The sequence below is a fragment of the Lethenteron reissneri genome, chromosome 28 (assembly GCF_015708825.2).
Source record: "Lethenteron reissneri isolate LAM-NWPU_2019-01 chromosome 28, ASM1570882v1, whole genome shotgun sequence".
Classification (NCBI taxonomy): Eukaryota; Metazoa; Chordata; class Hyperoartia; order Petromyzontiformes; family Petromyzontidae; genus Lethenteron; species Lethenteron reissneri.
Window position 1 is genome coordinate 6,273,177 of NC_083806.1, and position 27,350 is coordinate 6,300,526.

General features: G+C 46.3%; 1 protein-coding gene across 1 annotated transcript; it reads right to left on the bottom strand.

Moving 5' to 3' along the window:
• Positions 1-4,283: 4,283 nt before the first annotated feature.
• On the bottom strand, positions 4,284-27,065 carry PHKG1 (phosphorylase kinase catalytic subunit gamma 1). Its single transcript, XM_061561936.1, is given in 11 exon segments — positions 4,284-6,851; positions 6,853-6,960; positions 7,349-7,474; positions 9,097-9,250; positions 9,746-9,836; positions 10,566-10,729; positions 12,031-12,096; positions 14,267-14,321; positions 20,708-20,883; positions 22,413-22,538; positions 26,856-27,065. Coding segments are annotated over 10 exon segments (1,209 nt in total). The 5' UTR covers positions 22,511-22,538; positions 26,856-27,065; the 3' UTR covers positions 4,284-6,680.
• Between the last annotated feature and the right edge of the window lie 285 nt (positions 27,066-27,350).

Sequence of the window (27,350 nt, forward strand, 5' to 3'; positions counted from 1 at the left end):
CAAGCATGCAAGCAAGCGAACTTAATATAAAGGATTTAAAAAAGGGTTGATGACGGTGGTTTGTGTTGCGATTCGAAACGTAATTTTTGTTTATTTAGATTTTTTATTAATTTTTTTTGAACCTATCTACGTGATTTTACCAAAAGACCCAAGTAATAGATTTATTTATATCGAAGGTATCCGATGAGCTACCAAACTATTTCTTTCACAGATGTCTAGTAAATAAATAACTTTAATATCCGGGCGGCCCCACGAGTCCCACCCGCACACCCAAAATTCATGAAAATTATTTAACAAATAAAATTGGTGCGCGTCAAATTCGACCTCAGATTCGTATCGTCGTCAGCAACATGGTCAATCCACTGCTGGATGGAAGGCCTCGCAAAGCTGCCCGCCGACCTCGCACCCAGCACCTGCTGCACGCGGACGGATTTCACCGTTGCGTTCATTGACTGCCGCATTCCGTTACATTCGAACGAACATTTGTTTTGCCTCCAAGAAAATAAGCCAATTCATCTCACTCTCTCTCTCTCGCTCTCATCTCCATCTCGCTTGCATTTCTCTTCTCCCGTTTCAACGCGCGCACTCCGTCTTCTTCGACGTTTATTTTACATCAACACAGCACGGAACTGCAGAGGTGGAGCCACACAAATATTTTCCTTAGCCTCTCCCCGATGGGCCAGCACCACCAACACTTGGTGGTAGCACATACCAGGGGTGGCTATGATACTGGGGGGTGCAGAATACAATCAATATACTGCTGGATGAGAGCCTCCCCTAATGCCATTTCTCTTCGTGTGTATTTGCAAACTTGTCAGGAGGCTGCATGCCACGTTTAGTCCTATTTTAATGACCTGATGTCATAAGCAGGTTGTATGCACGGATTAGCAAATATTTATTCCTGATACACACTGAGACTCACCTCCTCGCGTATGCCTCTGTGCGCCACGGTGGCGAGATGTTAACTACCTCGCCTGGTATGCAGGAGGTCGTGGGTTCAAATCCCGACCCTGATGCCTGTATATTTGGAGTTTGCGTGTCTCTCTCCCCAGGTCCTCCGGTTTTTCCCTTCACATTTAGAATCAATATGCATTTAGAGTATTTGGCTCTATACATTACCACATGATAAGCCACTTCGTTGAGCTATGCCACGTCTCCTGCCCAAGCCCCACTTTCTTAACAGTGGCTGGATGAATACAATCCCATTAAACATGATACAGTGGATAAAGTAAAGCCATACCAAATTCGAGTACGAGGTATAATCTTCTTTTGCCCAAAGTCTGCCGTCAAGTAGATGCTGCTGCCTCCTCTGCTGGGGGATGCTTGGCAAAGCAGGGAGAATTTTCGTGGCGATTTTGGCGTTAAAGTACGAGTGGAAAAGTACAATTCCCATCCACGCACTTCACCACTCTCCGTCACTCCGCGTCAGTAAAGGCGATGGGCTTGGACGAACAGCAGCGAACTGGATGTTGCAGCACTGCCCTCTGCTGCCCATCACGCAGCCCAGACCCAGACCCCAACATTCCCAGACTCATGTCCACGTTGCCAGCAAACGTGCAACGTTGAGTCAACGGTGGCCAGGGTCCGATGTTGACTGGGCTACTCTATCCCTCCTCACCTCAACAATAATATAACATTATTCCATCATCTAGGGTGCTCACTGTTTCCCTCGATATTGACTGAAGTGCGACGTGTTGGTAACTTTCGAGTTTGTCCTGTATAGTCACCACACTGTTAACTGCTTTAAAAAGACACGTTTCATTATCTTCCCCTCCCTCCCCAAAGTTATTCCAACGGTGCTCTCTGTATCGTGGCGTGCGACAAAGTATCCATTTGGATTCTTGCAGTCACGAAAGCTTCAAATCAAGATTATCCATTTGGAAGTCTCGCCGAGAAATCACCCCGCGTTAGCGTTCAGAGAACGGCCTGTGGAAGTAGATGCTACAGAACTGCTTACTGAGATCCAAGGCCGTAATTATAATATATATTGGGGGGGATGCCCCCCAATATTCAAATATGCTTGTGGTTATGGTTGTACTTTATTAATCCCTAATCTCTGCCATTACATACAATGAAACAAGAAAAGGTAAAACAGAAAAAAACAAAGCAATGTAATACAATACACTATTAGACATTATTGTAAAAAATAAAATAAAAAGTCAATCCTGTGTTAGCGAATTTTTTTAATATTTTAGGCAGGAAATTCGTTTTCCAATTTAGATGTTTTTTTCTGGGGGGGGGGGGGGACCCCAGACCCTCTGGAAGATTTGGTCCCCCCAAATGTTGACTCCATGGCTACAGCCTTGCTGAGATCCCTTACGGATGTAAACCCGGATTCGAACACAGCATCTCAGCGTTTACTCATCAGTGCTCCCACTCATGAGCCACCCATTGTTGAAAACAATTAGAGCAAAATAATGACATGCAAAAGCCAAGCGTCGAAATCGCAATTTACGAGTTCGTTTGGCCAGCGGCCTTTCTGCTGCCGATGCTGGCACAACTCTGGCTCTCATGGAAAGTCGCCAGCCTGGACACTGTGCCCTGTGTATTCCCAGAGCCTGCTGTTTCTTTTGTGTCGGATTGTTTTCTTCTTCTTTCTACCACAGTATCCTCCGGGTACAGTATCCCAGTGTGTACACATTCAACTTGCAGAAACGTGTTTTAACTTTAAACTCGGTACATAGATACAGAATATACTTACGGGATATAATCCAAAGGAAAACAATGACGGGTCATGTTAAATTTTGAATTAAAGCTTTCGTGACTGCAGGGATTCATATTCTTGGTTCTTTCGGTAAAGTCACGTAAAAGGGAAATAATAAAATAATATAAATATAAAACAATAAAAAAATAAAAATTCTCACGACGTTTCGACTGCAACACAAGCAATCATCATCAGGTGTGAAATCCACAGCAAGAAAATTTGTGGATTTCACACCTGATGATGATTGCTTGTGTTGCAGTCGAAACGTCGTGAGAATTTTTATTTTTTTATATTTATATTGTTTTATTATCTCCCTTCTACGTGACTTTACCGAAAGAACCAATAATATGACGGGTAATGTTGTTCGTGAAAGCGTATGTATCAAAAAATATATGCTGTTATATTGAATTAGATGAGACCAGTTGTTTAATTTAATAAAGCCCCTACCCAAGATCTACAATTTGACAATCTCCATTTTAGATCACAAGAAACCAGTCATGAGAAATGTATTTACACGTGTAGTTTAGGATCCTAATCCACCCCCGCCCTCAACATACGCACTTAAAAAAATAAAGAACTATTATAATTTTTGGGATTTTACTTTGTGGCATCATCTGTTGCTTGTACTTTTGCTGATGACGGTGCAACAATGGGACCTCCTTTACCAGTACCAAAATATGAGAATAGGTTTTTTTCCCTTTTTTCTGGCAACAAAAAAAACACCTTTTACAAGGAATCATGTCTGCATTAACCACAATTCTTGTGGTCAGAATGCAAAAAAAAACACACTGATAATATATGCATTGTCTTTGAAACTGATTGGTCCACACCAGAGACAGCTTTCTTTCGAGCCTCGTCTCAAACGGTGTTAGACCAGAGGACGCCAAAAAGCGTACGATGACGGTGCAGTTTTCTGTGATGCACCACTTCACAGCTGATCGAACTTATTTCTGATTGGCCATGGTTGTGTATAAATTGAGGCTGTTGAAATAGGCAGTGGTTGCAGAAGGGAGAGCTCTAGATTATGGGATAATAACCCTGGCCAGGATCCCTAAACTTGTCTATGAGCTGCGTTCAGAAGTTCTCTCATCGCTTACTTGGCTTGCAAATGTCTCCTAACCACACACCCACGGGATATTACCAAACTTTACTTTCTTGGATTCAAAGCATTGTGCACCAACCGCTCTGCCATTGCTCCTCCATTCGTTTACTGCCAAAATAAACTCACATGTTTTTGTTACATAACTTACAAGTCATAAATGTGACAAAGTTAATTTATAGTGTCTAAATACAATCGCACCTCGAGATACTTTAAATAATAGAAACACTATGTCGGGATTAGAAACAGGGTTGGTGGGTGGTCAGGGAGACACGGGAGAGACGAGAGATACAGCAACATTGCCCTTCCCCTGCACATCCAATTAGCACGGTTGGCTACGTACGGTGCGAAAAAAGTTCAATATATACGTACAGTACAACCACAACGAGCCCCAGGGGCAGCCAAGGCAGCACCGACTGAGACACGAGACCATCAATGGGAGATTGGAGCGCCAAGCATTAATGAATGGGCAATACAGAATTTCTTAAAATGTTTGCATCCTTTATTTTTTAGAAGGTATTCATGAAAAATGCATTCATACAATAGCTCGTGCACAGAGGTCAGCGCATACCACCAGCATTTGCCAAAAAACAAACATAATTTATCTTGCAAAACATTGACCTTAACATTTAAAATAACGAAATAAATAACTACTGTAATGCACTACAGAAAATAAATGTATCGACGCTACAACATTTTAAATAGTGGTTACGTTCGACAACTTAACAGAACTGAAATAACAACGGTACTGATACTCAACCAAACAAGCCAAGTGCTCAACGCCAACATCTTTAAATACGTGCCCCTGAATGCTCGAGTACAGTAAGCAAACTTAAAACAACTCTGCAAGTAGGGCCCTCCGATGTGTTTTCGGGTTGTCCTGTACCGCATGTGGTTTCGCCATGATCTCAGAAGTTTCGCATCATGTGCCAGGAGCTTCTTCAGCAACTGAACTCTTCAGTCATGCCCCCCCCCCCTCTTCTGAACTCATCACCATCATCGTCATCCATGATCTATCCACTGCTGGATAAAGAACCAAAGCCATCGTCAACTCTCGCCGCATTAAGAAGCTCCCAGCTCGTGAAGCGAAATGTCAAACGAAACGCGGTAGAACCCGAAAACACGTCGGAAATATACAGCGCAACCGTGATAAACCTACGTAGTAGACTCTGAAAGTAATAACTGCATCTATTTAAGAGTCTAAAGCCACGCAGTGGCATTAATTAATATGCTAGCTGTATTGCTCAACACCATCGTACGTGAACAAAAAATAATAGCAATCAGTTTCAAAGCAGTCTTGTTCAATATTCTTGCCGTTACATAAAAAATATAACCATGGCTGCTGTATGTATGAGCACATACATACATATGTATACATGTCAAGAAGAACTTACGCTCTGTTTGTGTCACTCGACACCCTGGACACCCTTGCAAACGAGATGTTCCATCTCCCGGGATTGTCCAGGTAAAAACACTCAATGACATAAAAACTCTGCAGGAAGTTGAAGGTCCTTTCAAATATTCATTCCACGTTGTAGTTGGATGGCATCGCACCTTCCAATCCACACCGCACTCTCGATAATTACCACCACTTCAACGACCAGGCAGCGACTCCTGCGAATACGGAACACGACCCTGATGTTTCATCGCAAGAGAAGTTTCCCCCTTAACGAGTGAGGATTTATTTTGCGAGTGTAAAAATCCATACCGGAGTTTGGATGTTCAGCCTAAAGAATTCCCCTTGAACTGCATATTTCACAATCAATACATTGCAAAGAGGGGGCGGGAGGTGGGAGGCAGTTGCAAAGAACCCCCGCAAATCCGAGTTCGATTCCTGGCCATGGCTAATACAAGTGGCGAGTGATATCCCAATCAGTCCTGGCTCCTGCCCCCGCCCCGCCTTCACCAATTAGCATTGACCAGCGTGGGGAAATACGATTTTAAAAAACCTCGTGACTGACACAGCAAGGGGAAGTATTGATCCAGCAGTGGATGGACAAACGGCTGTAACACACTCAAGTGTAGAATTTAATAAACCTGACTGGCGCTGAAAACTTTTCAATAAAGAGTTCCATACACATCTAAGTACTTCTGTTGTCACTGTTACTCTACCACAGGGATGGTAGATGACGAGGCCTACCACTTTAAAACATCCTGCAAACGAAATGTTTTCAGTCACTGCAAGAATCTTAGCTGCACTAATCGGGTGCTAGAGGGAAATATGTTCGACCTGGCAACACTTTGTTTGTAATTATAACAAACTCAGGATCTTCTTCCACTGCAATTGGCCTCTTTAGTCCATGAGCCCACCCAATGCGGCATAACTTCAGTGAATTCCAATTGACTCATTTGGCCAATAACTACCATTTGAAATGAGTTGGTTATGAAAAAAAATCACACTCATTCGCCGTATAAATAAATCGGTACAACTAAAGATGCGCTTACCTTAGGTGACACCAAATTTTAGTCTGGCCAATGGACCCGCGTTTATCCAATCGGCAGGTGCCGTGTGTGTCTGGCCAGCGAGGAAGAATATCCCACAATACCCTCGTGAGGGGCTCTCGGGATATTCTCGGAGGGGAGGCCGTTCTGCCCAGCAGCGGCGTGAGCAGGCAATTGCAGTGCTGCACCTTTACACAACTTACTGACAAAAGCCAACGGGGACCCCAATTGACATAGCACACCCTGGCGTGTGGTGGGGCACAGTGCGAGGACTCCCACCTCTTGTTGAGATATTCTGGCCATCACGGGAAGGTGGCCATAATAGCCTCTTTAGACGTGCCAATTCTCCGAGCGGACAAGCCAAAAAAATTTCACCGTTGACGGAAATGGCCTCCTCCACCAGAGAGGTGGCGGCAGTAGCAGCCGCAGCCACCGCTACTCCTCTTCCTCCTCCTCATCTTCCTCCTCGTCGTATTCGGCGGCCGCCATCTGGATGAGCACGGCCTTGGGCGTGTTTTCGAAGAGCGCGGCGCGGTTCTGCCGCTCGCCCTTCTTCACCCAGTGGCCGTAGATGCGGAAGGCGGCGCCGTCGATGAGACGCCGCACAGGCCCGCAGTGCGTACGGGTCGCGCAGCAAGATCTCCGTGGTGACGGGGCGCACGCGCCGGTAGTGGTAGTACATGCGCACCGACGCCAGCACCGTCAGCATGATGGTCTGCGTGTGCACGCGTGCGTGTGTGTTGAAGAGGGCGGTGGTGTAAGGGTTAGCGTATATCGCACGGTGGCACTCACAGTCAACGTCGGTGATGGCTATCTGGACTGGTCCTGGAACTCTAAAACTAAACTTTTTTTTTTACCAGGTAAGGCCCTCTGAGCTCCAAGAAGTGGCTTATTGTGTGGGAATTTATAGCAAATACTCAAAACGCACGTTTCTAAATGTGGAGAGAAAAACCTGGAAGACCTGGAGAAAAATCTACTTCGTTGAGCTATCGTTTGTGGCTTCTGAAAAAGAGCTATACAGCTCGATGCACCTTATCTGGTCAAATAAAATAAAAATAGATTCTAGTTTAGTTTTTAGTTCAGCTGACGGTGGCGCAGCGCACCTTGAACTTGCGGTAGGGGCTGAAGTGGCGAACCTCCTCCACGTCGTACTGCTGGAAGAAGGGATGCGCCAGGGCCTGCTCCGCCGTGAAGCGCTTCTCTGGCTCCACTACAAGGAGGCGCGAGATCTGACATCGCGCATCGCCACGGAAACAACAGTGGCAAGTGATCGAGTCGTACGCACACACGTTGTACTTTTGCGCGGTACGTAAGCCAACTGCGCTAATCGGAGGTGCGGCGGAAGGGCAACAAACTAAACACACAAAGCAGTTCTAAAGCTGAGTTTGCAAGCTAGATTTACAAGTGCGTAGCTCCAAGTGGCTTCCCAATTTCACAATGTCAATGTAATTCCAGTAATAATGTAATTCCAGTAATACCGCAATTTACGTCTCCCCCTTCTACGTCGTTTAGAAAATATGTCGTCGCTTAATTCACACCACTCCCCGATTTGCACCGCCTCAACCCCACACTCACGTCGCCGACAGCATCATCGTCAGAGGTCGCAACCGGGTACCCGATACCCGTACCCTACCCGATACCCGGCTACCTGTACCCTACCGGGTACGGGTACGGGTACCCGTTTGTGACCCTGGTGCGGCCGGGTACGGGTACGGGTAGGCCATGAGTCACTGGTGAGTAACCGTTTGTCACTCATTTCGGGTAGGGTACGGGTACGGGTAGGGAACGGGTACCCATTTGCGACCCTGGTGCGGCTGGGTACGGGTACGGGTAAGGAATCAAAACCCGTTTGCGAACTCTGATCATCGTCCGTCCTTTCTCGTATCCGTCGCCTCTCAGCCTTCGCCTCCAGCTACGACCCTGTAAATTGCTTTGATTGACCTCGTTTCGATATTCGTTGTCGCACCCTTTCAGGAATGCATCCCCAACAAAAAGGATGTTACTGTATCATCATCATCATCATCGAGCGAGATCAATCCACTGCTGGATGAAGGCCTCTCCCCCAAAGCTGTCTCTCCACCTGTAACATTTTGCAATGTAATAATCCACCTAGCGCCCGCACACCAGAGACCGCTTTATTTGTCTTTTGAGATGACTAAAAAAAGCTGTCTCTGGTGTGGACCAATCAGTTTCAAAGACAATGCAGATATTATCAGAGTATGTTTTTTGTTTGCATTTTGACCACAAGTATTGTGGTTAATGCAGACATGATTCCTTGCAAAAGGTTTGAGTTTGGTGTTTTAACAACTTAACACCTGTTTTGTTGCCAGAAAAAAGGGGAAAACCTATCATAATTAAAATGGTTGCAAATTTAATTAATTGAAAAACTAATGTCCCCCTAATGGCAAACAAATGCCCACGTCGGGGTCCCTTCCACCCCCCCACCCCGGTTAAAATAAATTGCATTCCGAGACATTTGTAACATTATGGGAACAATATAAAAGCGAGTTATTTATTTATTCGAATATTTCACCCTGCAATATCCCTTGAGATGGAGCATCTTATTAGCGAGAGTGCCCAGAATGTCAACCGACGCAACGCTTGGCACAACAACAAAAAAACGAAAACAGCGTTCATCACAATCAGCGCGTCCAGGTGAGTAGCTTCTGCGCGTCGAATGCGGCAAAACGCCGTCTCTCCATGCAGGTCCGCCGAGCCACACGAAAACCCAGCAGAATCGACAACCGTCGACGCCATCCTCGAATCCGAGGGACAGGAGACGGGATATGATGGGAGCGACGCAAGACACCGGCTGTTGTTGGATCGTACTCGACACCACGCACCCACGTACCAGGTCCTTGACGGTGTCAGACCGATCCTCCCACTCGGGCGTGCTGAAGTCGTACTTGCCGTCCATGATGAGACGCAGCATGGTCATCTGCTTGCGATGCCAGAAGGGCGGGGAGCCGGCCAGCAGCGTGTACATGACCACGCCGCACGCCCACCTGCCAGGTGGCGCCACACGCCATCAAACACGATGGTCAAACAACAAGACGCACGGGCATGGCGGTGGTTACTGGCCCCTCATCCAGCAGTGAATTCTGTCAATCGATCGAGATTCACGACACGGCGTAATTCAGCAAAAAGCTGAAATGGAAGCGCGAATGGCAGAGGTCGCAATCGGGTACCCGATACCCGTACCCTACCTGATACCCGGCTACCCGTACCCGGCCGAGTACGGGTACCCGTTTGCGACCCTGGTGCGGCCGGGTACGGGTACGGGTAAGGAATCAAACCCCGTTTGTGACCTCTGGCGAATGGGCACTGATTTTTTTTTTACTTAAATTAATCTGAACAGAAGATAAAATACATTATTTTAGTCTGGTCTGAAAAGCACAGACTGTCGCGGCTGACCCGAGTGGACAGACCGCTCCAGCATGGACAAAAAGGGCTGTCCGTGTACATTACCACAGGCGAGCTCTTAAGACGATCGTGCTTACAGGTCGACCTCCTTGCCGTAGCCGGGGTGAGATTCATCCATGGAGCATTTGAGCAGCTCGGGAGAGAGGTAGCCGGGCGTCCCGCACAACTCTGCAGACACAAGCGGCATCGCCCACAAGTAAGTCTCAAATACGCCAAGTCTCAGCCCCCAAGGACTGTGCAGGTGTGCGCGGCTGCGCCTTCCAGCTCTCCCCCGGTGATTTCAGGTTGCACCGCGTGTTGTCCGACGTTTTGTTCCACGTGCTGTGGGAGCTTTTTTCAGGAACTGAGAGAAACGACGGATATGTATGTGTGTTGAACTTCTTTCGCACCGTACGTAGCCAACCGTGCTAATCAGAGGTGCGGGGGGGGGAAAGGACAATAAACCTAAACACAAAGAGTTCTACAGAAATTAGTTTTCAATCTACCATCGCAAAGGGTACAGGTGCAGCGCTGCAATTTCCTGCTCACGCCACTGCTTGCGAATAAGGTCTCCCCAACTGGAGGTGGTTCGTCACCAGAGCCTGCATCATTTATAAAGTGTTTGGCCTAATCATCCACAGGACAGAACAACACGTGGTACAACCCACATGTTTGTCCCTCTCCTCTTATTTCCCAACAACCCCCCCCCCCCCCCCAAAAAATATAAAAACCGACGCTCTCGCTCGTAATCCCGACGTGCGGTGCGTGTGGGACAGCGAGCACCAATCTCCTCCCCGTCTTTTGCCCCAGGAGTACCAAGTTCGGGACTGAGGTTCCGGAGTTTCCGTACCCCCAATCCCCACGTCGCGGTTTTTGCTCTGTACCGGGGCTCCTAGTCCCGTGGGAAACCTCGGCTACCTCGCAAGCGCTCGCCGGGCCGCAGCTGGATGGAGAAGCCAAAGTCGGAGAGGCGGATATTCATGTTGTCGTCCAGGAGGATGTTCTCCGGCTTGAGGTCGCGATGCACGATGTTCTTGGCATGCAGGAAGTGGACCACCTCGAAGATGGAGCGCATGATGTTCCTGAGGCAAACGGCGGAGCGCACGGCCACGCGGTCAGCGTTGGGAGATGCGATATTTAGGGATTAAGGGTACGGCACACGTGCAGGTTGACACTAAAATACGAGAGTACTCTCAAAATATAAAACATCTCTCTACTGCGATGGACCACTGCCTGAACGTCACCTATCATAGATGAATATATGTTTCCTGTTCGGGCAGTGCTGTGATGACGTGTGTTGGGTTTTTGTAATTTGTACGTATGCCCCACTGCCAATGAATCATTAGGAAATTAATGTTTAGAAAAATAATCAACGTCTTGAGAAAGACGTCCTTTATTCAATAGCATATCACTAATATGAGCCAAGAATGTCTGTGTGTAACGCGCGTGAGACAAAATACCAGGTTAGAGGCCTGGTGCAGTGGTTAGCGCGCTGCACGATAAACCAGGCGTGACACGTTTCAACCAAGTTTTCTGTGGTGCAACCCATTTATATGGCTGGGTTGACAGGAGCTGGGGGATTTAATAAAATCGCGAACTGCTTCAACTCCCGTGCCGGGAGATGGAGTCGAACCGGTGACCTCTGGAACGCAAGTCCAATGCGTTCACAGTTATCACCCAGAGTTCTGACAGGAATATCCACTTTTAGATTTGAAGCTTTCGTGACTGCAAGGATTCATACTCTTAGTTCTTTCGGTAAAGTCACGTAGGTAAATCTGGCTGTGACGGTCCCACCTGATGACAGAGACTTGTGTGTTGCCTCCGAAACGTCGTGATTTTTATTGTTTTATTTTTATTAATTTTAATTTCATTTTTTACCTACGTGACTTTACCGAAAGAACTAAGAGTAGGAATATCCACGACACGCCCCACAGCGGCCATTACGCCGCCGCAGTCGACTGTGCACGTAAAATGGCACGGGGCGGAACGCCGTGCGTATTCTTGTAACGATTGAAAAAAAATTAACCCGTAAAAACAAAGTTTTTCACTATAAATCCTTTATATGCGTGGCATCGGTTTTATTTTATTATTCATTTCTGTTTTTCTTGAGTAAGAGTTTCATTTTTATCACATTGGTATTTTAAATTAAATATTTAATTTTTGTTTTCCTAAAAAGTGGAAAATTTTGGAAAAAAATTTTCACGAAAATAAATTGTCACGCACAACGAGTCTGTGTGCAAAATGTCAGCTCGATTGGATCACGGGAAGTGGGTTAAAAAACGACCGAAAGATTTGCACGGTCGTAAGCGCGCAAGCAAGCAAGCAAGTGAACTTAATATAAAGGATTTAAAAACGCAAAACAGAGGCGGGATGCGCCACTTACCTGGTGTCCTTTTCACTCAACGCCACTTTCTCTGTCAGGTAGTCAAACAGCTCTCCCCTCTTCATCCTGCACGTGCACACATTGTTTGCAACACGGAACACACGTGCCCATGAGCACGCCATGTATGTTGAACTTTTACCGCAACGTACGTAGCCAAACGTGCTAATCGGAGGTGCGGGGGAAGAACAAACTAAACAAAAAAATGCAGTTCTAAAGAAATTAGCTTTTAATCGAGATGATTTAAAAGTGCATAGCTCTAGTGGCTTCCTAATATCGGAAGGAAGAGCGTTCGAGATGGCCACAAAAGCGCATCTGAACTCGTGCGATGCGGTAACTATCTTCGTATCATGTCTAACCAAAAGTCGCTGCGAGGATGACCAGAGTTCGTGTGATGGTTTATGCTCCTTGACGAAATCAGCAAAGTATTGTGGTACATTTGTCGCAAGCACTTTGTGCGATGTGGGGGGGTTGGGGCCATGATATTTCTTGTAAACATGATCCGATGTTGTTTGGCATCATGTAGGAGGAAACCAGAGCAGCTGGTGAAAACCCTCACAGATGAGACGGGGTAACAGTCAATGCTCTGCACAGATGGATTCGTGATGCAATTGGTGTACTGCCATCTCACAGCTCCCTTGCACCCCAAGCAAAACACATCTGGCATTTCCTGGCAATCTCCCAGAGCGTGCAATGAGGTTTAATACTGACCGTGCCAAGAGGTCAGAGCTCCGACCTCACTTAGGATTGATTTGGCCCAGCAAGGCTGCTTTAGCAACATATGCCTTTTTTCCACTGCACGTCTGAGCCGTGCTGGTGCCATGGCGAGCGAGTACGGTGCATCTCGGCAAGATTCCGGTTGTTTTTCCACTTCAGAAGCCAAACCGGGCCGCTGAGGTCACGCTCAACTAATGAGTCGCGACGTAATGTAGATGTCGTGGTGACGTTGTGTCCTTACGTTGTGTCCTTGCAGTGCCGTGACGTCTAATGACGTCACACAGGTCACAACCGTGTCACACATAACAACGGAAATAATAAACTACCACCTCTAGCCCCACTTGGCTCCGAACCAGATTCAGATGTCTCGTGAGGTGAGCAATTCAGTGTTGGCTCGGCAAATAGCCAGACAGTGTACCGCAAATGCCCTCGCGCTGGCCAAGCTTGGATGTGCCAGTGGAAAAGAGGTATTCAGCAGATTCACGTTTGGGGGGGGGGGGGCACTGAACAACGTGTAGAGAGTGCAGCGGGGTGAGCGGTGACCTTTGCGTCACTCTAAACTAAACTAGTTTTTATTTTACCAGGTAAAGCCCACCGAGCGATACAGCTCTTTTTCAGAAGCGACCTGGCCACAAAATAATAGCTCAACGAAGTGGCTGATCGTGTGGAAATTTATAGCAGCCAAATACTTTAAACGTGTGATGTTGATTCTAAATGCGGAATGAAAAGCCGGAGGAGCCGGAGAAAAATCCACGCGACCACAGGGAGAACATGCAAACAAAATATACAGGCGAAATAATAAAAAGAACAGAGCGGTCGGAAAGACAGCATCCAGGATGCTGTCACCTGAGGACGGCTGCTTGCGTTGTGGCCGAAACGTCGTGAGAATTGTATTATGTTTTATTTGTATTATTTTATTATTTCCCTTCTACGTGACTTTACTGAAAGAACCAAGAATATGAATCCCTGCAGTCACGAAAGCTTTAAATCGAAATTTAAATATACAGGCATCAGTGTCGGGATCAAACACACGACCTCCTCCATACTAGGCGAGGTAGTTAACATCTGGCCACAGCGGAGCCCCTATGTGTTCATATTCTTAGGTTTTTTCGGTAAAGTCATGTAGATAAAAAATTATTTAAATTTATAAAAGTCAAATAAAAATTAATAAAAATCACGACGTTTCGGAGGCAACACAAGCTTCCATCTTCAGGTGGAACAGTCACAGCACGATAGCTGTATCAAGTGAGAGAAATTCCAAGAACACAGTATTTGTATATATACTGGTTGAGGGTGGGAGGAGCCAAGGTAGGCCCTGAATATAATTTTTGTGAGGTTCGGTGTGGCTGAAGCACGCTGTTAGGAATGAGCCTTTGTTGTGTAAACTCGGTGCGGATGATGTAAAGGTGCAGTGTAAAAATGGACTAAGGAAAAAACCGAAGGATCTGAATCCTTGCAGTCACGAAAGCTTCAAATCTAGAACCCCTATTTGTTGTAAAAGATGATCCAAATGTCTACTCACAGGTCAAACACCAGGAAGAAGAAGGTGCTGGACTCGTAGGCGTCTATGAGGGTAACTGCAAAAGAGCGAGGAAGGAGTGTCACAGGAGGCAGCATACTTCACCATTTCGGGTCAACAGAAACTCAAGGCAGTTGTCAATAACACCACCATGAACTAGAACATATCTCTTCTTGGTTCTTTCGGTAAAGTCACGTCGAAGGGAAATAATAAAATAATAAAATTAAACATGATAAAATAATTGTCGCGACGTTTCGGCCACAACGCAAGCAGTCGTCCTCAGGTGAATTACAGGTCTGTCGGAAAGACAGCGTCTGAATGAACACCATGTAATGGCTGGCACCACCAGGCTTGGTGGTGTTTCATTCAGACGGTGTCTTTCCGACAGACCTGTTCTTCACCTGAGGACGGCTGCTTGCGTTGTGGCCGAAACGTCGTGACAATTATTTTATAATGTTTTATTTTTATTATTTTATTCTTTCCCTTCTACGTGACTTTACCGAAAGAACCAAGAAGATGAATCCCTGCAGTCACGAAAGCTTTAAATCGAAAAGGAACATATCTCTTTAAGTAAAGTACTGGAGATAACGGTGCAGGAAAATGACCCTTCATCGTACCAGAGGGATAGGGAGAGGTCAGATTGATTTGAGTGAATAATAGTTGGGGATTCTACTGCACAGCATGGGGTCCCGATATAATTATATTTAATAATGTGTCTAGATGAACAGTCTCAACGCGTGTGACGACATGGCGTGTCGCCACTGTGATCCGGCGGTTAGAATCCCAGGTTCGAATGCGAGGGGTTCAGCGCTGCTATTCAAAGAAAACAAAAATGCACATTTGTGGTGAATGCAGCAACTGTGATTAAAGCAGGTGCTCAAGTTGAGGCATCGATGGCCTCCATTTCAGTCACCAAAGACACCATGACAACAACAACAAAACCCTCTCAAATCGATGTGGCTGAATTCCACCTCTGAGAATTGACGATATGGGTTTGACACTTTCTCTCTCTCTCTGTAGCAAGGTGGATGGTCAGGTGCTGCCTCCTAGTGTCGCCAAGAGAACAAATGTAGCAATTTCCAAAGCGATTCCGTTGTTTTGTACCTCCTGCCACTGTAATTCTTATGTATGTTGAACTTCTCTCGCACAGTACGTAGCCAACCGTGCTAATCGGAGGTTCTGGGAAGTACAACAAACTAGCACAGGGACATATACTGCTCTACAGCAGTTCCGAATGGATTCTTCAAACAGGACATGACCTCCAGAACATCTATTCTTATTACCCACATTTTCGAGTTACTATCGGCATAGACTCGCCTGCATTTATGCCAAATTTTAGCATTGTATCCCTTCTAGAAGATCATTAGAATTCATGTCACTCACTCGCACGGTTGTGATTCTCTACAGCGTATGCATGTGATGGCTGAACCAGATTCATCACTCAGAGCCAAGAAAAACTTGAAAACTTGTCACTTGGTCTCCTAGAACAACGTTTAAAGCCATCGATCTTGAAAAAAGTGGCCTTACCTTCCGACTAATTAATATCAAGGGTCTGGCATTGAAAACAAAGACTGTCGTTTTTATCCAAGTCAGTTTTTCTCTAAAGACTTTTTTTCTACAACTTAGAATCGCCGCTATAGCAACCGCACATTCCGGATCTATCCGTGGTCACTTTGTATGTATGTTGTTGAACTTCTTTTGCACCATACATAGCCAACCATTGTGTTCCCTCAGCCACTCATTCAAGGTCCAATGAAGGAGCTACCAAGCTTTTCCTTGTCTTGAAGATGCTCGACCATTTTAGAACTACACCTGGAACGAGTGGCTACCTCCTCTATAAGTGGTGAAATAAGGAAGTCAGATAATTACAGCAGGGGCCAAGTACGATCCATAGATTACATCACATTGCATTGTAAATCACGGATCTCTCTCTGGGTGTGTGGGTCTCTATGCAGGGATATATGTCTTTACACGAGTCTCTGGGTGTCTTTGTAAGTCTGTATGGGGTCTGTGCGAGTTTGCGTGTCCAATGTGAGTCAATGGGTCTCTCCCGTCAGTCTAAGGGTCACTATATAACTCTATAGGGCTCCATATGAGTCTACGCGAGTCTCCGTCTTAAGTGGGGAACTAAGGAGTTAATTGTGACCTCAGCGAAGTACAATCTACCACTCTCACCACCAACCATTCACTCTTGTGCAGGAATCCGTTTGGTAACCCAAGACACCACCGAATGGCTTTACAATTTCAATGCACAAAATGCGTTTGTTGCTTTTAATATCCCTATACAAAGTATTAAAAACAACAAAATCCACGTTGGAGAATTTCAAACAGGGAGGCACAATCTGCCCTTCTCTCTTGAGTACGGTACACAAAGTCTAAATTACTTAGCCGAGCTAAACATGTTTTTAACGGGTTTGCGCTGTCGATGATAAACAGGTAAAGGTGCACCTCTGGAATTCCCTGCTCATGCCACTGATGGCAGAGGGGCCTCCACTAGAGAGCTCGAGACAGCCTCTCGACGAGTTATTTGGCCTACTTTTCCGCGCTTGCCAGACGTCTTTAAAAAAGTGGAAGTGCCCCGACTTCATCCCTAATGCAAGCAAGCTGCCCATCGACTGTGATGATTTACAGGATAGGGGCTCATACTCTTTGGTTTTTTCGGTAAAGTCACGTAGGTAAAAAAGAAAGTAAATAAATGAAAACAACTAAATTAAATCACTGACGTTTCGGGCGCAACACAAGCGTCCGACATCAGGTGAGAAAGCATGGCCTACTGCTGATGCAGACTGTTTTAAAAACAGTCTTTGCAGTCACGAAAGGTTCAAATCTAGAAGGATAGGGGCTGTAAATGTCACAGTGCTAGCATGATGGGCCTCATGCGTCAGTCGACTATTTTTAAGCGGCTCGAACTTTGAATGATCCTCAGATTGCCACATGTACGTGGATTCAATTCCACGTACATGTGGCAACGCGATGGCACGGCTCTCCCTCTCAAAGAAGGGGCACTCTCAGAATCGCTACATTTTTCCAACGCCATGTATTCACTCCAATTATGTCATCGTAATCCGTATCACAGATGTGTGTGTGTTTTTAACAACGTATCAGTATCCCTCAGGGGAGCGGAGTGGCGGCGCAGTGGTTCGTGCCGCTGTGACCTCGGCAACGTACAATATGCAGGAACATTTATTTACCCAGGAAAGCCTCAAGAGTCTGAAGATACATTTTCAGAAGTGTCCTGCTAAGTTTCACTGTCGGCGGAATATATTTTAATGTATTTTTACAACTGCGTAATTTGCTAATCATTTTGTTAAATTTGGTTAAAGTTTTGCTCGCTAAATTTCCGGCTGCGACTAACATCAGTGGCGACTGGCATCTGAGTCGATCCTGGCCCTCCCACTTCACCAACCCGCACTGACCAGAGTGGAGAAGTATAGTCAAACAACCCCCATGACCGACATGGCCTGGGGAGGCCCTTCATCCAGCAGAGGATTTTAAATGGCCTTTAAAATTGATATAATTGTTTTACAGTATCTCTCCGTTGCTCGCATTCAGAAAAGCATACTATTTAAGGTGGACAGCTGAGCTGTTAGACTGTCACCGGATGAACATAGCACTGTGTGAATTTGCATAATTGGCAGCAACTTGAGAGTGGCGTGGAAAAGTAACGGAAGACAGAGGCAATGTAAGGCAAACCAAAGCAAATCAAATCGCCCCGAGTGAGCCCCATGCGTCGTAAGTTTAGGCTGCGAAAGCGGCCATGTAATGGCAGCACAGCAATAGATTGAATCCATCTGTGCAGAGGTTTGAGTGTTGTCCCCTCATATTTGTGGTGGGATTTCTCCAGGGTGCTCGTTTTGTCCGGCCTGCTGAACACTCATTAAATGGCACTTGGGCTGAACATCTACTTTATGATGGTACTGTAGAAATAATTGATATGATTAGTCAGAGTCGTATTTAAGTCAATAATACAGAAATTAAGTTTGCATAATCCAATATATAAAAAAATAAATCTGTTGCAGGTTCAGTTACTGTTGACGAAAGGTCTGCTGCGTAATATCCACGCTTTCCTGGATAAATAAAAGGGCATTATTAATTATTAGCTTGGAGTGGTTGTTTGTGGCGTGGTAATACAAGTACTGTATTAGTGTGAAATGTGAGCTTGCGTGTACTCTTCTATGAGCGTACACATTCATATGACCCTGTCTATACCCGCAGCTGAGCAAACAAATGCGGACGAGCACATCAGCTCCTCACATTTACAACAAAGCTCATCATCATCATCATTCTCCAAGGTCAATCCACTGCTGAATGAAGATCTCCACAAGCCTGTGCCATCTCTTGCAATCCTGCAATGTGACAATTTGCCTAGCACTTGGACACGAGTTGATTTCATCGCTCCATCTCCTGGCTAGGCATCTTATCGAATCACTTCCGTTCCTTGGCTACCGCTGCGTCATTATTCCTGACCAATGGCAGTCATCCTCAAGGCCATATAATAATAATTACTATTATTTGGGCTTGGGGAATAGGACACAATGTTCAATCGAGAACTCAGAGGCGCAGAGCTCAAAGTTCCTCATATGCCGGCTTGAAGGGGTGAGAGCCTGGACAGGTGAGAGCGTCGATGGGTAAGAACCTAACAGGTGAGAACCTGAATGGGTGAGTCTGAACAGATGAGAGCCTGAACAGGTGAGAGCCTGAACAGGTGAGAGCCTGAATGGGAGAGACCCTTGAGCTTCCACTTGAAGGTGGACGATGCTCGGATGCTTTGACTGTGCAGCAGGAGAGAGTCCCAGACGGCTCGTGTGGCTACGGAGAGACGCCGATCAGCCATATCCTGTACCGGTTGAACGATGTCCATGACCTGTTCTCTAATCCCTGTGCTACTCCTCCTGTGCCTCAGTGTAATTCCAAGCGTGCGTGTGTCCACGCTTCTTTGCACACCTTTCAGCTTTTGTTCCGTTTTTTTGTGAATATGGAACGGGCGACGACCTCTGCACAACCAGTGCAGTGTGCTAAGCATTACACCACGGCAGAATCCCTGCGTAAGGATAATAAACGGAAAATAGCCACTGTGATTTATTAATACAGTGCTTGCAAAGGACATCCGAGGGTAAGCGATGCTGCCCGTCTATTTATTTATTTCAGGCCCGTTGCATAACAATAGCCCACGGGAAAGTATTCGCTCGTGGGTACAAATTTTGGATGTTTCATTGTCCATGGCTGAGTAGCGTACTGTAACTGAGAATTCCATGCTCGTGCTAGGTCACAAGCAGTTTTGCAACTTATATAATACGCTTACCACGAAATATATAAATAGCCAATGGCACTTTTAGAATTCGTTCCAGGGTTTTGAGTGACAACACCACGGCGTTGAACACAAAGTTTTGGCTGTGGATTTGATCTCCCGGAAGAGTTTTATTGTGGTTCTTTTTTTTTCAGGTATGTGCTGATGCATTTTAGAATCAGAATCTTTCTTTATCCTGGATAAATACGATTAGCTATAAAGTTATTTATCACAGATGTCCAGTCGGGGCAGGTCAGAAAGTGAATCATCCGCTACGACTATAATTAAATGCAAATGTAAATGTATTTCATGCCGTGGTTATGAAATCATAAATCTATGTCATGATATCTGTACTGGATCTGGGTCTTTCCCTCACCGTTCACCATTAAACCCGCCATTGACCAGCTTGGTGAAGTATGGTCAACAAACCCTCATGAACGACAGAAGTTGTCTGATAAAGGGTTGTAAATCATTGTCATTATTATTATGACAGGAATGGAACTTATCCCATCACGTCCGCCGGGGAGATGGAGTGATGAAATCAGCTTGTGTGCACAGGTGCGAGGTGGATAATTACATTGCATGATCGAGATTTTTATATGGCTGATGATGACGAAGATTATTCAATTAGGATTATTTCCTAATTGTGTCCGCCTGTCACAGTATTCATCACGAGGGTATTTTTTTTGTGATAGCTTCCATTGATGACTCATCATCATCCCGATCCATGGATAAATAGCCCGTAGGTGTTCACTGCTCATTTTATAATTTGTTTCCACTTTCCTCTGTCTTGTGCCAGTGTGCATAAGTAGTGCCACATCTTTCTGGAACAAATCTATCGTCGTCGAGCAATTCTCTGTTAGGTTTTCCTATATTTCCGGTTCCTTCCAATTTTTCCAAACAACATACTTTTAATTATCCTGTAGTTGTCCATCCTACACGTGTGTCCAAATAGCGCCAGTTTCCTTATCATCACTGCCTGCATCATCAGGTCTTCCTCTATGTGCAACCTTTTTCTTACTTCTACGTTGGTCACTCTTTGGGTCCAACTTAGATGCAGTTATCTTTCTGGCCGCTAATCTTGCAACGGTAACCCCCTTGGACGTTTTTGGTGACGGTGTGAGATTTTGAGGCTTGAAGGTTCGGTGGGAACTCACTGATGTGGGGGTGGCCCGAGACCGCCTTGAGGATGTCCACCTCCTTTACGGTAGAGCTGTAGATGTCCTCCAGCTCCTCTTCGCTTAGGCGCTCGGGCGTGATGTCTATGATCTTCACGGCGAAGTCCTGCCCCGTGCGCTTGTGCACGCATCTCCGCACCACGCTGCTCACGCCACTGCACCGCACGGACACCGTGAGAACGATGAGAAGCAGTTCGTAACCACGACGCGAATAATCAAATCGGTAAATAATGACAAAATTCGTAACAGAAAGTTAGCGCGAGTTGCAAAATAATTGTTATGACTAGCGGCACATCGTCCTTTGAGCGTGACCGTCCCTCCCTTTCTCCCTCACTCCATCCAGCGAGCAAAACCTTTTTCGAATATAGTATGATATGATAGCACTGCTGCTCCACAGTGGTGCAAACAAAAATAAAATCACAAATTACAGCCCTTTCAATCCACTCCTGGATGAAGGCTTCCCCACACTGTCGGCATCCATTCAATTCTTACAAAGCCACAATTCCATCTCACACCTGCACAGGAGCTGATCTCACCACTCCGTCTCCGTGATGGTTGTCCTCGTGGGTGTTCCTTTATAATAATCTGTCACCAGTCCAGTCCATCGGCAATCATCCCTTCTCGTGTTCTAAAACGTGTCTCTGCATTAAGAATAACCAGTCAGGTGGCTCAGTGGTAGTGTGGCTCACAACCAGGAGGCAACTCCTGAGTGGAGATTGACTCAGCCCATCATCCTTTTGAGGTCAATAAAAGGAGTATCGCTTTGTGGGGAAGTCGACATGGCTTGTCCTATAGAAAGCCTTGCCTCTGTCATAGCAATGTGGAATTTACTGCAACTGGCTGAGGGCTGTCAACAGATGAGCGATGCCTCAATGCTCAATAGAGCAGGAAATCACTTTCACTTAAACTATTGGGAACAGGACTGCATCATAAAGGCTCGTGAGTAGAGAAACAAGGGGTTAATTTGGGCAGATTTTGTTATTTTTGCGTAAGTGACATTACGGTATCTGTCTCACTCATCTGTTGGATAACCTAACCAAGTTTCCTTCCCAGTAAGGCACTGCATTGGTTTGTTTACAGAACAATGCATCCCGATTAGAAATTGAGATTAGGAACAGCACGCACCAATTTCCAGGCCATTATAACCACTCGTGCACATAACATGCCTACCTGTGATTAATCAGATGGCAGGATAACCTCACCACCATGTACTATGGGAGAAAAAAAAGGCCTTAACAGACTGTTGCGGCAAGTACTGTCAGCGAGCAACTATGAAGGCTGGCATGGCACACGAGGGCAATACTTTCGATTTAAAGCTTTCGTGACTACAGGGAATCATATTCTTGGTTCTTTCGGTAAAGTCACGTAGAAGGGAAACAATAAAATGTTTTATTTTAATTATTTTATTATTTTCCTTCTACGTGACTTTACCGAAAGAACCAAGAATATGAGGGCAATACTGTTTATAAATTCAGCATAGGGGACCATTTGGCCCATGGGACCTTGTGTAGGTGGACCTACCTGAACACTCAAAAGCTACGCCACAGATCCCACATCAAGTCACAGCGGAGCTCAGCCGGCGAGCAGTGGGCCCAGAACCCTTTGGAATGCACGAGCTGGTTGGTGTCTGTTGTCTAGGGGCTACCTCGGGCCTAGCTCGGTTATCTCCCCTTGTCCAGCTCACCTGCCGAGGACCTCCTTTGGTTCGTATTTGTCGTTGAAGTCCTGCGCCGCAACCGGCTCTGTGTGATCGCCATCGGGAATGGCGAGGTCACGCGTCATACCTGCACACCGGCGTCTTCGACTTCACCTTGGGAAGGAAACGAGAGGAAGGGGGAGGGGGGAAACTATTACGCACACACACCACCCTTCTGTCGGTCCGCTGCTGGATGGTGGCATCTACGCACCGCGTGGGTAGTGAATGAAAACAAATATTCACGAAGATAATCTCACGCAGTTTTAGACGTTTGTAAACTCTCTTCCAGTTCCTCTCTATATTTAGTTGAGAGTTGGCAATAAGGAAGTTTTGCAACATGTAAAAAAATCACAAAAGTTTTGGTAGACAAATTTGAGGTACTCGTAGTATTTGAACCGAAAAATGTCACGGGAACATATAAACTGCACTACTGCAGAGTATATACTGTATCTCAGAATTTTTTTTACTAATATGAGCCAATAATGTGTGTCCCGCGTGTGACGTCACTCCACATGAGGCCCACCCCAACTCAGTAATAATCATGAGTGGGTGCATTTTTACACTAACGCAGAGGAAGGTCGAGCTGAATAAAAACATTTATTACGCAAAGTCGCTTCAAATGTGACGTTTCTTTACAGAAAGTGACAGTAAAAAATAAATCTACGCAGCACAGTGCTACATACGTGCGTGACGTCACTGCAAAATAGGGCTTCATTAATATTCATGCCCGCGTGGAAATAACGTACAAGGTCGTGCACTCCACATGCAGCACCCCTCCCCAATAACCATGAGCGGGTGACGTCACTCCACATGCTGCACCCCCCAATAACCATTAGCGGGTGACGTCACTCCACATGGGGCAACCCCCCCCCCCTCATTAATAATCATGAGCTAAACAATTTTCCTATTGAATATTTCAGATGTGATGCTATATAAACCCGTCCTTGGACGGGCAAAAAAGTTAGTAATAAATATAATCATAAGCCATGGTTAATATAGTGCTGGACAAAGGCCTCCTCCAGTAAATACGGGAATTGGTCAATACAAAAATAGGAACGAGGTGGTTGGAAATAACAGCTGCCACTAAGGAGGCAGTGGGGGAAAATTTTGAATTACCCTGTAAATTTTTACACTAAGTTCAATAGACAGGAATTTTATGCCGTGCATAGTATCTATAAGTACTGTATACATCTAGAATCATTTGTAAATCCACTGCTGGATGATAAGCACCACCCCACGGCCGTGTCGATCATGCGAGTAGTACAACATGAGCCAATTATAGTACACATGCGCACAAACATCCCCGTGTAGGATTAACAGACTGTTAGCGAGCACCTATGAAGGCCGGAACGGCACACAAGGAGATGGGGGGGGGGGGGGTAGCCAGCCCCACGCCCGGCCGCCTTTGTCTCCCTTATTGCGATGTTTACAAACCAGACCAGGTACTCAATTGAGGCTAAGTTGACATAGGGGAGAAGGCCCAGGACCGGTTCAGATAATCGCCACCGGTGATGGCCGGGAGCGGGAATCGAACTCGTGTGCTAACCGCTGCACCACCGCTCCGCACGTGTACAAAGACAAAGATCCCCCGTGTAGCCTTCACAGACTGTTGGGGCAAGTGCTGTTCGAGCGAGCACAACAACAGCTCCTTTAAAGTTGCACGTGCATTCAGCACGACCTGCTGCTGTTGTTGTTGTTGTTTGTGTGTTCTCCCATCGCTATGGTTTCAAAAAGGGCCGCAACAAAGTGTCGCGAGAGAGCAAGTTATGTAATGCACAATGACTTCGTACCTAGGCAACCGACCATGCCAATCGAATGTGTGCTGGCGGGAAAGACAACAAACCAGAGGTCGCAACCGGGTACCCGATACCCGTACCCTACCCGATACCCGTACCCGGCCGGGTACGGGGTACCCGTTTGCAACCCTGGTGCGGCCGGGTACGGGTAGGCCGTGAGTCACTGGTGAGTCACCGTTTGTCACTCATTTCCAAACGTCTTGTCTCTTCTCACAATTCAAGTTCCTAGAATCAACCCACCCGCTCCTGCAACATGGCTTCATCCCAGAGGTCGCAATCAGGTACCCGACACCCGTACCCTACCCGTACCCAGCCGGGTACGGGTAGGGTGCCCGTTTGCGACCCTGGTGCGGCCGGGTACGGGTAAGGAATCAAACCCCGTTTGCGACCTCTGCAACAAACCATGTTTAACTTCTTTCGCACCGTACGTAGGCAACCGTGCTAATCGGAGGTATGCGGGGGACAACAAAACTTCAACACAAAGAGCAGTTTCTCAACAGAGTGTTCAGTCGATCATCGCAAAGGGTAGAGGAGCAGCCCCGCAATTGCCTGCTCACGCCACTGCCGGCGGATAAGGTCTGCCCCCCCACACAACTCGTCACCACGCACCAGCTACAAGTCTACAACAACGACGTGTCCTTGGCATAATCGTCCAAACGTCGCTGTTAGATACAATACGCGCGAGTACTCACTTTACCCCACCACGCGCGATGATGGTGAGGATGCTTTGGATGGGCAGAGACGGGGAGAGAGATCTCGGATTCAACTCGGCGAGAAATCGAAATCAAATGACCTCTTAGCACCACAACTGCCCTGTTGGTTCCGCTAAGCATCACACCACGTGGCAGCAAACCCTGCATTACGAAACACGGTAACGTTGTGTATTCGTCTCAAGGGTTACACTGCGATGGATAAATAATTGAACGCGAGGTCCAATGCTGAGCTTCCGCGTGGATTGTGTTGACAGTGAAGAAGGTCACACATTCTGTGACTTGCCACGAACTTAATGGCTAAACGTGCGATGTTTAAACCCACGACAATGACAGTCGTGACAAACGTAATAAGTAATATTTAAAAATGCTTTTTAACAACACGCTTTAATTAAATGTACTAGTAATGGAAGAACTCCACGACTCCAGGAAGTGGCCCAGAGGCTTGCCATAACGTAAGGGACAATTAGACCCAAGCCGAAACATAACATATATAAAAAATGTTTAAACATTATTTTTTTTTACATTTTTGATAGAATATGGTATTGTCATCAGTATGAGAGAAGTATACCAAGTTTGCAGTCGATAGCATATTGTGAAGTGGGTTAAAATTGAGTTACAAGATTTGAGGATACGACAACAACGACAACAACGCCAACAACAACAACGACAGCAACAACAACGACAGCAACAACAACCACAACAACGACGCCGACAACAACAACGCCAACAACGACAACAACAGTTAAATAAAAGCGTGTACAGTAATAATAACAACAACCACAGCAACAACAATCACAACAACGACAACAACAGAGTTAAATAAAAGCGTGTACAGTAACAACAACAACAACCACAGCAACAACAATCACAACAACGACAACAACGACAACAACTGAGTTAAATAAAAGCGTGTACAGTAATAATGACAGCAACAACAACCACAACAACGACGCCGACAACAACAACGCCAACAACGACAACAACAGTTAAATAAAAGCGTGTACAGTAATAATAACAACAACCACAGCAACAACAATCACAACAACGACAACAACAGAGTTAAATAAAAGCGTGTACAGTAATAATAACAACAACAACCACAGCAACAACAATCACAACAACGACAACAACGACAACAACTGAGTTAAATAAAAGCGTGTACAGTAATAATGACAGCAACAACAACCACAACAACGCCAGCAACAACAACAGCAACGCCAACAACAACAACAACGCCAGCAACAACAACAGCAACAACAACTGAGTAAGATAAAAGCGTGTACAGTAATAATAACAACGCCAACAACAACGACAACAACAACGCCAACAACAACAACGACAACAGCAACAACAACAACAGAGTTAAATAAAAGCGTGTACAGTAATAAACATTCACACCAACACCGGCAGTGACGATCATAACCGGAGGGCACCGGACCTCCCCTAGGTAGACTCGGCCTCAAACGAGTACCGGCGCGTCCGCAAATCATCGCCCCAATCTTGGGGAGACAAAGGCGGCCGGGCCTAATAGGTGCTCGCTAACAGCACCCCCCACAACACTCTGTCTGTGACAGGCCACTTTGTATTGCGACTATCCAAACGTATAACAATGTAATGGTGTTCAAACACGTATCCTCCATTTAAATACGTTGTGTTTAACGTATATTGTACTGCACAATGTGAATAAATCACGGTATGTGCGATGGCAAATTACCGTAGTGCCATGCAAACTGCACCTACGTACGGTGCGAAAGAAGTTCAGCGCACAGTACATAACGAAAACCGACTGTACAACGCATACAGATGGAGAGGAGACAGTGCAAGCAGGCTTCATCATCATCATCATTGCAATTGTACCCAGAGCACACGACTGGCTACACTTAGCGCCTGTTAAACATCTAAAATAATACAATCTGACTCACCTCGAGAAGAATCAGCCCGTGTCGGATTTGGCGAACAAAGATTCAGAACCTCCTTCTCTCTTGCCCGCAACAACAACAACAACCACCACCACAACAACACAGACAGAGAGATTCTACACGGATCTCGTTCTATGCGAATCTCTCATCCTTTCCCTCATTCAATGCCGGCTACTCTCCCCCAACAATCCCCCTCGCACGCAGTCGTCCTTCACACAGCCCGCCCAGCCCCCACCCACTCATCCCTCACTCCACCCTCACTCCACCCACACTCCTCCTACTTCCCCCACCCACCCACACTCCTCCCCCCACCCCCCCTCTCACTCCTGCCCCCCTCCTCCTCACTCCTCCTCCTAACTCCTCCTTCTTCCCCCACCCCCTCACTCCTCCTCCTTCCCCACCCACCCCACCCCTCCTCCTTCCCCCCACTCCTCCTGCTTCCCCCACCCCCTCACTCCTCCTCCTTCCCCACCTATCCCACCCCTCCCTCCTCCTTCC